The sequence below is a fragment of the Octodon degus genome, unplaced genomic scaffold (assembly GCF_000260255.1).
Source record: "Octodon degus isolate 3935 unplaced genomic scaffold, OctDeg1.0 scaffold00109, whole genome shotgun sequence".
Taxonomy (NCBI): Eukaryota; Metazoa; Chordata; class Mammalia; order Rodentia; family Octodontidae; genus Octodon; species Octodon degus.
In genome coordinates this window covers 9,163,305-9,172,796 of record NW_004524685.1, presented here as the reverse complement: position 1 = coordinate 9,172,796, position 9,492 = coordinate 9,163,305, and the positions used below count along the sequence as shown (strand labels likewise).

Genomic DNA, 9,492 nt, shown 5'->3' with positions numbered 1-9,492 from the left:
AAGGAAGGAAGGAAGGAAGGAAGGAAGGAAGGAAGGAAGGAAGGAAGGAAGGAAGGAAGGGAGCAAGGAAGAGCTGGACAACCACAACACAGTTCAATAAATGTACCAACATAGCCTTGGAAGCCAGCATTGAGGGCCCAGGATTTTATATAAGCAGAAAACCTCCAAGACTTCTGTGCAGCACACAGCATTCCCATCTTCCCTCTTCCTCCCGCAGTGTGATTACTGTGGTGCTGAGAACGCAGAAAAGTCAAAGGCTCAAGCAGACCCCAGCTTCTTTGGAGGTCTGAGGACATGGAAAATCTCGCTTTCCAAGAAGCTGTGAGATCATGTCTGATTTAAGCCTCGCTCCTGCACAGAGCAGACCTCACGCTGGCTTTCATGTGTAGAATTTCATGTCCAATCCCTGTAATGAGGTGATAAGGCCCGTGTCACAGTTAGGCAGTAGCAGGCGATGGCAATTAACAGGATTGCACTAACCTGGAGGTGCGCCAGGCTGGCAAAAAAAAAAAAAGGATTAGAAAGTAAATGAAGTGAACAACCATGAACCAGCAAATAGGGCTTAATGGACAGTACAAGTCAGCGAGGCAAAAATGGGCCAATTTGCTCACATTGATTTTCCCTACCCATTGAGCTGCTTTCCTCTTTTGCTCTCTGAAGCATTTATCTTGGCCCGGGCAAGTCCTCCGCCTGTTGTCCTGAGCACAGTTCTGTTGACCAGACCCACTCCATGAATGCCTGGACTGGACCTACACAGAAAATCTCTTTTGGGCATCTTGATGTGATGTACTGATAACTTGGAGAGTTCGAAAAAGAAATTCCAATGAGGTCTTACACTGTGCATATAAAATTGTATGGGCTGTGCAGAATTTTCCAAGAGGACTGGAAATGCATACTCCAGTTTCATACAACTCGTGTGTTCCACCTCGTCAATAAATAATTCACAAAACAAAGGTAAATATCCCAACCTGCCATTTTCCACTGGTTCTGACTTATCTCTTGTGGATGGGCCGAGGGACTGCTGCTGCTCAGAATAATTGAAACTGCATGCTCCTGTGTTCTTCACTAATCATGACAAGGCAAAAGGCTTTTAGACTATTGAAGCTCTAAAACAGATAAACTTTCAGGGCTAACCAGACTAACAAACTAAGTATTTCCACCCCTACCCACCTTCTCTGTTCTTTCCTCATCTCTCTGGGGCACCTATTCTTTTTTCTATTTATTTTCACTCTCTTTCTCTCTCCTTTTGTTTTGAGCAGAGTGCTTTCTTATTCTCTGCCCTCCAAATGAAATGTACTCCAAAAGTAAATAAAATGCCTGCTACTCAGAAGACAATTAAGGAAACTGGTATTTGGCCACTGGGTTATGTGGCTACAAGAATACAGGTGACTTCCTTACAGCCCTATGATTTCGATCTGGTCTCCAAACGGAGTAGCTTCTGAGATGTGGAAATTTCATGGGTTATTTGTCAAAGAAAAAAAAAAAAAGACCTATTTTTAAGTGTAAAATTCTTGCCATCAATTCAAGTCATATTTCATGTCTTTAAAAACTTAAATCAGAGAGAAAATATTGTCAGCTCATATCAAATGCTGTTATTATATTAGGATAATAAGCACAGAGAATTGTCACTAGTATGAATCTCCCTGTGAGATGGGCCACATTGGTCCATCAGTAATTCAGATTTCACCATTGTTACAGGAAACTTACATAGCCACAGAGTTTCCTGAGCAAACCTCTGAGTTTTCCCTGACTGCACTAGAGGGTGAGAACTTACTTAGCTGGTGAAAATTAATGAGATTCCGATTTGACAAGGAATGGCTGTAGGCCTAAAAATGACAATTTTTCCAAGCTAATTAACAAGTATTTTTCTTGAACACCATAAAATAATTTATTTCTCTATTAACATTGTAAACAATGTCCAATTCAATTATTTGGTACTAAGAGATGCCAAAAAATAATCAGAGATAGCTCATGAGTCTACAACTTGGCCATAAACATGTGATTCCTTTGTTTTTTTTGTTCTAAGACAAATGAGAAAAAAAAAATGAGAGGGATATAGGTAAGTCTTGGATGACGTGGGTCATAATGCCTTTGGTTATTCTAGCTGCCCTTACTGGTTCAGGTCTTTGCTTCCAGTGGACCAGTTTGCTCCTTTCTATAAAGTAGCTTTGTCTTGCTAGATGCACCCTGGGAATTATAGGGCCAGCTGCTTGGGTTCCTCCCTGGGGTTACTATGACTGCAGCCAGGAGAGGAGAAGCAAGAGCATTTCAAACTCCACAGAGTTTCAACTGCAGCTATTTAAGCAGAAAAATAATCCACCTTATTCTAAGATGTGCACTGCATAGGACGTGCATTTGATTTTTTATATGTTTTCAAAGCAGCATATGTGACATATCACACTCAAACTGTCACCATTTGAAACATACAACACCACATAGGCAAAATGTTCCAGAAAGGATTCTATTTCATGCATGCACCCCACTTTAGACACCTGGAAATAACAGAACTTCCAAACATAAGAGAACTTTATGTTAAAAACAAAATAGGAAACTTCTGTGTTGAAATTAATTTAATCTTAGCTGAATTAATTTATCCAAATATGAACCTCTGAGTATTCTAGCTCTGCTTTGGGTTATTATTCCTAATATTGTCTAAATGGATCTGTACTTCTCTGATTTCTGTCTACTTCCTATCCATTCTATCAGATTTTCTTCCTGAAAATGCACATTTTTTTTTAATATCAGTCTTCCACTTAAAAACTGTCAATGATTTCTTGATGCCAAAGTAAGCTCAAATGCCTTCACTTGACATTTAAAGCTCCTTGCCATCTGGCCTCGACTTGCCTATGGCTGCTGACTAGTTCCCTGTATGTCTAAATATAAAGCCTTTCCTTCGCATTAGTCTACTTGCTGTTACTCCGTAACCCTACTTCTCTGCTGCACAGTGAAGCACTCAGAGCTCTGTGCCTACTAATTCTTTTGCTCATGGCTTCAACTGTCTACCTCTCCTCTCTCTGTGCCCGTATTCTTTCCACTGTCCAGACTCTACGTGCTTGCTTAGGATTCTCCTCATCTGCAGGGAGTTTGGAGGCAGCGGCATCCACTAAGAAGATAGGTACTGGAAAGGAATAGAGCTGAAGTTTGGAAAGGAGAGGGAAGGACTGAGTTTTCATTTCACCCCCAATGTGGAGCAAAAATATGACTTTGAATGAGTGATGATTTAGCCCTTGGGTCCTCTACTTTTCATTACTTAAATGGGCCTACGAATTGTTTTCCATACTTAATTTCAAAATAACATGTCTCAATAGGCATTTCTGAGAATACAGTAATAAACTACTTACCTTTTTGAATATCCCATACAATTACAATTTTCCCCTAAAAAGAACTAGCATTTCCTGTGCTTTTATAATGCAACAGGCACTGCTTAATTCATAATATTATAGCTCTTACTATTATTCATAGTTAATACATCATAATGCAGAAAGGGCAAGTCATTGGTCTAGCCTAAAACAAGGGAGAAGAACTGCGATCCAAACCCAGAGAGCTGGAGGCTGGAGACTCCTTTCATTAGGTTGCATTATACTGGAGTTTCTGCTGTTGGGTAATCAATTATTGATGCACATATATTCCGTCTTTTCAGCTTCTTGAGCCAACCAGCATAGGCCCTCGCCTTTGCATCTGACACAGGAACCTCACACTCGCTCCTCCCGCTGTCTGGAATGCCTGCCATGTGACGTGGCTCCCTCCCTCCTCTGCCTGAGGCCAGTGCCCTCACAGCCTCCCAGGAAGGCTACCTGTACCACATTTCCAATTCTCTCCTGCAGCCTTTCCTAGTCTACTGTTCTTCACTTTTTCTATATTATTTGTCATTTAACACTGTACCTGTTTTATTTATGTGTTTTTATTCTCTTGTATTGATAGAATGCGATCCCCACAAAAGCAGAGATTTTTGTTTCATTAACCACTGTAACATCATTACCTAGAACAATACCAAACCCATAGCAAATGCTCAATAAATATTTGATAAGTTAAGGATGTACCTTAGTATATGGTTGATCAAGTGATTCAAGAGTTCTCATAATTACGGGGCTGGAGAGATGGCTCAGTGGTCTAAGGCACCTACTTAGAACAAGCTTGGAAAAGCATCAGGGACTGCGGTTCAATCCCCCAGCACCACATGCCAGCCAGCCCCGCCCCCTGGTGGGCTGAGCTGGCCACACACACACACACCACTCTCTCTCTCTCTCTCTCTCTCTCTCTCTCTCTCTCTCTCTCTCTCAATAAATAAAAATAAAAATAAAAGAGTTCTCATAATTAAAGTCTATCAGCATATATACAGTTAGAACACAGAACGTATCTACAATTTTGGCATCCTTCTTAAAGATCTCGGGTAATCTCATTTGCATGAATATCTGTAATAAATGCACTGGACTTGAATAGCCAGGTCAAAATTAAACTGTCATTCTTGGAAACTGTAAAAGGTTTTGTCCAGGATCCTTTACAAATGCCAAAATCTGTGTATACTGCAGTCCCTATTATAACCTGTGCTTATTAGCTATATAAATCCTCTTGAATATATTAGATCATTTCTAGATTATTTCTAATACCAATTACAATGGAAATGTTTGCATGGTTTATTGTTTATGGAATAATGACAAGAAGAGCTCTGTAAAGGGAGCCTCAGAGATAGCTCAGCACCGAGCTGGCCACCAAGACCAGGCATGGTTGTGCACACCTGTAATCCCAGGGCTGGGGAGGCTGAAACAATAGGATCACTATGAGTTCAAGCTGTGTGGTGAGACCCTGTCACAAAATCATAAGATTTTAAAGAAAGGTCTGTACATGTTCAGCATGTACGTAAATTTTTTTCTGAATATGTTTGATGTTTGCTTCGCCTCTGGATGAATTCACGGGTGCAGAACCAAGGAATGCAGTGGGCCTGCCGCCAAGTCATGTTAGAAAATAGTGCCTTCAACTCTTATTGCTTTGCACTTCAGAGATGAATTCGGCTAGGGGCTGCAGCACAAGCTCTGGAGGGAAATTACACAGGACTACATCCCTGGCTCACTTCCACCTGCCATAAGTTTCCCAGAGTAAAGTGGGGATGATTGCATGAAGCAATTCTTAGTGGTGCTAGGGCAGAAATAAACCATCCACACACAAAACTCTTACCACACCTCCTATCACAGACTACATTTGGAATTATTGCTATTTTTATTAATATCAATTTACAATCCCACTGCTTGAGGTTCCTCAGCTTCTCAACCTGTCACACATTTTTGTCTCTGAATATCAGGTGCTTCTTCAGATAACACTTTTCCCTAACTTGTCCTAATATGTCTTGCAGGTCTCAGCCTTAATGCTGCACTCTTAGAAGGCCTTCCAGACTTGGCCAGTCAAGCTCATCCCTCGAAAGCTTGTTGTAGGCAGCTGAAGTAGACAGAAGTATTATAAGCAGTCAGCCAGGGTCAGGCCCTCAAAGGAGATAGCGTGGAAGACAAGACACCATACAACTGGGAGAGAGATGGATGTTCCTGCTGTGGGCGAAAAAGACCAAAGATCTAACACATGCTTACCTCCCTAAAGATAAGCATACAGGATTGATCATCACCTGAAGGAAGCCAGGAAAAAAATCACTAATCCAACCACTACTGGCTACTGGATAAACTCCTGTTTTGTATTCATACTCACTTGCTACATGACTCAATTCCCCATTGGGTCCTTTGATTGATTTAATAATTTTACCTGAGCAATGGTGCTTGCAATCTCATTGGTTGACCATAGTTTCATCCCACTTCATGCCCACCTAAGCAGTTTCTCATTTTTTCCAACTTAGATGCACATGGTTTTACTCTATAAAAATCCCTGGGAATGTCAGCTTCCCTGGGGTCACCCTCTTGGTTCCTCCTTCTGTCCCTCTCTCAGACAGAAGCTTTCTTTTCCCAATAAATATTCTGCTCTTAACCTCCATTTGTTCCTAAATTTCATTCTTCGGTTTTAGAGAACATGAACTAGTTCCAGGTTCCTTTCAGTTTGTGTGTTTCATTCCCCTTATCTCAATTTCATGATGCATATATTTTGATTTTGACAGTTAATATCTCACAGCATCAGTCTGCATTTAATCTTTCTTGGTCCTAGAGAAGAAACGGTCTAAAAGCACAAACATGGGAGTTACCAGCACCTAATATATAGCTAGCCAGTGAATGACTTGGGTTTTGGATTGAAAGCTTGTTTTAAGTGAGAATAAGCCATGGAGACACATCTATTTGTATGCTAACTAGTTTCACAACAAATGAGTATTTAGATTTTGGTATAAAATTTTAGTTGTGATTTTTTTTTTTTTTTTTTTTGATTTGCGCAGAACCACTTTAGGCCATCTCTGGTAAGATTTGGGTATCTGGGAATCAAACTCTACTTACTCTGTATTTCTGGTCTCTCCACTCCTCATTCATTCCCACTCATATAACAATTCTTGTTCAGACCAAAGCACTTGTAGTGCAAAATGGTTCTCCCAGAACAGTCTTTGCTCTTTCTTTCAAGAGAAGGATTATCCGTGGAAGATTGCTCTGCATTGCAGTAGTTGAACAGTTTACTTGGTCATGAAAATGCTGTCCTGTAGAAGATTTTGACTGCTGGATTCCTCCTAATATTGTGCTTCAATGTCAAGAAGGTGATTTATCTTCAGATATAATCCACATTGGTAGCTGAAAGCAATATCAATATCAAAGCAGATATTTTTGTCTTCTATTTGCCTTTCCCTTTGGTCATACTTTGCAACTGGTTTAGAATTTGCGTATGAACAAACGAATCTCTTTACAGGATATTTGAAACTCTAAATATCTTTTGTAGTTTAATTGTTTGCTCTATGATGTAAATTAAAATGTGTTAGCCAATATTGTTATTAAATTTACAGCATTTCTTCTACATAGCTCAAGCAATCCAGGGTATATGTAAGAATCTGCATGATGATGCTCATCATGATTTTGAAAGACAAAATGAAATACACCTTTTGAATATGTTGTGAACCTGGGTTAAACATAGCCTCCTCCACCAATGAAAATCACTATTCTGATCCACAAATTAACTTCTAGGAGAGAGAAATCATTAACCTCATTAATCTGAATGGTACCATAGTAGGATTTTCAGAATCTCCAGGCAAACTCTTGCTTACAAATTTCATTTCCACAGATTCTGACATGCTATTTATCAAGTGTGAATTTCAGATTTATGCATGTTTCATGGATCTACTTGTTTCATTTTCCATTCTAAAGGCTCTAACAAATAAAATGGTCTTTTCCACTTTGCAAAGTAAAACATTGAACAGCGCAAGACAATTTCAAGTTGAAGTGTCAGATCAGATCATGTCTATTTGCTAATCAAACATGATTATAAATGACAGAAGTGGTTTACATTTTCATTTTATGATATTCTAATACTATAAAACATAAGAATAAGAAACTAAACATATTATAGTTATAGCAGGATATATTTTCAGGGAGAATGGCATAAACAGTTTCTCATTGCTAGATGTAATTACAGTTCTAAGATTTCACTAAGGAACTATCCCAGAGTATCAAGTTTTATTTGGAAGCTTTCATTTCCATATTCATTTTCACATAAGTTTTCTATATCTCACCCACATGTCAGTTTATTTCATCAGGAAAAACATGAACAAGCCATAAATGGCACATTATTACACATTTGTCTAATTCGATACATTCAACTAATTTTTTCTTTGCTAATGGGAGCTGTAGGTTCAAGCTTTAGCAGAAATAGTTCAGCCACAAGCAATACACTCATTCTTAAATCTCAAAGAATGTTCACAATTGATGAAAATATTTGTCAATGCAGGACCTACAAAATTTTTGAGTATATGTTGGGTAATTTATCTCTATGCAGTGTCATCCTACGTCTGCAAAAGTGCAAGAGGCAAGGGAGCAATATTCAGCTTCCATTCAAATTTTCTCAATACCTTCAAAAACTAACTCATCCAGTTACACAGAACACTACAGAGGAACTCTTATATTAATCCATATTCTGCCCTACTATAGATTAATGAGATCTATGTGATGTGTATATTTTAGAAAATGGATTTTTATTGACTTGAATGTCTTGAAATCTCTCTTGTGTGGTCTTCTCTTCTGTATGAGTATTTTATATGAGCAAAATATATGTAGCAGCTATTGTGTTTGTACTAAAAAACAACTTCAATAAAAAAATGTTATTGCACTTAGTTTTGCACGTGTTATAGGACATGGTCAACCTAATAAAATTGAAAGTGCAGCAACAATCATAAGGGTAGTATAAGAAAAGTTATAACACTAGTGGTGTAGATTTATGTTATATACATATATAATTTTTTTTTATTTTAGGGAAGGTCTACAAGGTGCTCATGGTCTCACTACTAGATCGGACTCATAGTGATCCACCTGTTTACAGCCTCCCAAGAGCTGGGATTACAGGAGCGCGCCACCATGCCCAGTCTCAATTGCCATCTCAGTTCATCCCCGGGGGTAGGGCCAGCAAGGCAGGCCCGGGGATTGAACCCCTGGTCCGGGCTCTTGCTTGCAGGCGCTTTAATCCACTGACCTATTTGACTTGCCCATTAAAAAAGATAATGTTTAACTTGAATGGCACTTTTCTTTCTTCTTTTTTTTTTTTTTTTTAATGTGGTTTTACTGAAGCACAAATGAACATGTATACAGGCCGTCTACTTGTTTTCTTCTCTGCGCAGCCTGCAGTGGGATCGGTGACTCGGATGGCTAGTTGGGCTGCTCTTTCCACAATGGCCTTGCGGTTCTTAGAGGAGAAGTTGTGAACAAGCTCTGCGCAGTAAGACCTGTTGTACATCAGCAGCCCCTCCAGCTCTTTAACACTGTGCGCCAAGAACTTCCGGAAGCCGCTGGGCAGCATGTGCTTGGTCTTTTTCTTACTTCCATAACCTATGCTGGGCATCAAGATCTGGCCCTTGAACCTCCTCCGCACCCTGTTGTCGATGCCTCTGGGTTTCTGCCAGTTGAGGTTAATTTTGACATATCTGTCTGACTGGTGCTGGATGAGCTTCTTGGTCCTCTTTTTGATGATCTTGGGCTTCACAAGGAGTCTGAGGGCCGCCATGGTGCCAGGCAGGAGATGGCTCAGCACCTTTCTTTTGTTAGGATATTTCGTGGAGCTTTGTAAACATATGAATTTATACCCAAAAGAAAATGACATGCCATTTTTTAAAAAAGAGAGTCATCATTCATTGTAAAATCATAGCAAATATTTATACAAGGTTTATGATAAGCCGGTTATTGCATTTTAGGTAATTCGCCCCAGATAGTTCCTGAATTTTTTCAGAAATCTTTGCACGAGGCTACATTATTTGAGATGCCATCACTTAGAAATTCATGTAAGTTAGCCATAACTTTCTGAATTCGTTAAAATTATTTTGATTAAAAAATGAATGAAATCGTCCTCATACTCTGGAATAATTGACATTAGTCTCTATTA

General features: G+C 39.4%; 1 protein-coding gene across 1 annotated transcript in view; it reads right to left on the bottom strand.

Annotated features, from left to right (window-relative positions):
* The window catches only part of LOC101589321 (60S ribosomal protein L32-like), a 25,254-nt gene extending 16,137 nt beyond the window's left edge, over window positions 1–9,117 (bottom strand). Inside the window, exons 1-2 of the mRNA XM_004639327.1 lie at window positions 8,680–9,117; window positions 1,775–1,826 (exon numbers count right to left, since the gene is read on the bottom strand). Of these exons, the coding sequence (XP_004639384.1) occupies window positions 1,775–1,826; window positions 8,680–9,117 (490 nt within the window). The remainder of the gene's footprint in view (window positions 1–1,774; window positions 1,827–8,679) is intronic.
* Between the last annotated feature and the right edge of the window lie 375 nt (window positions 9,118–9,492).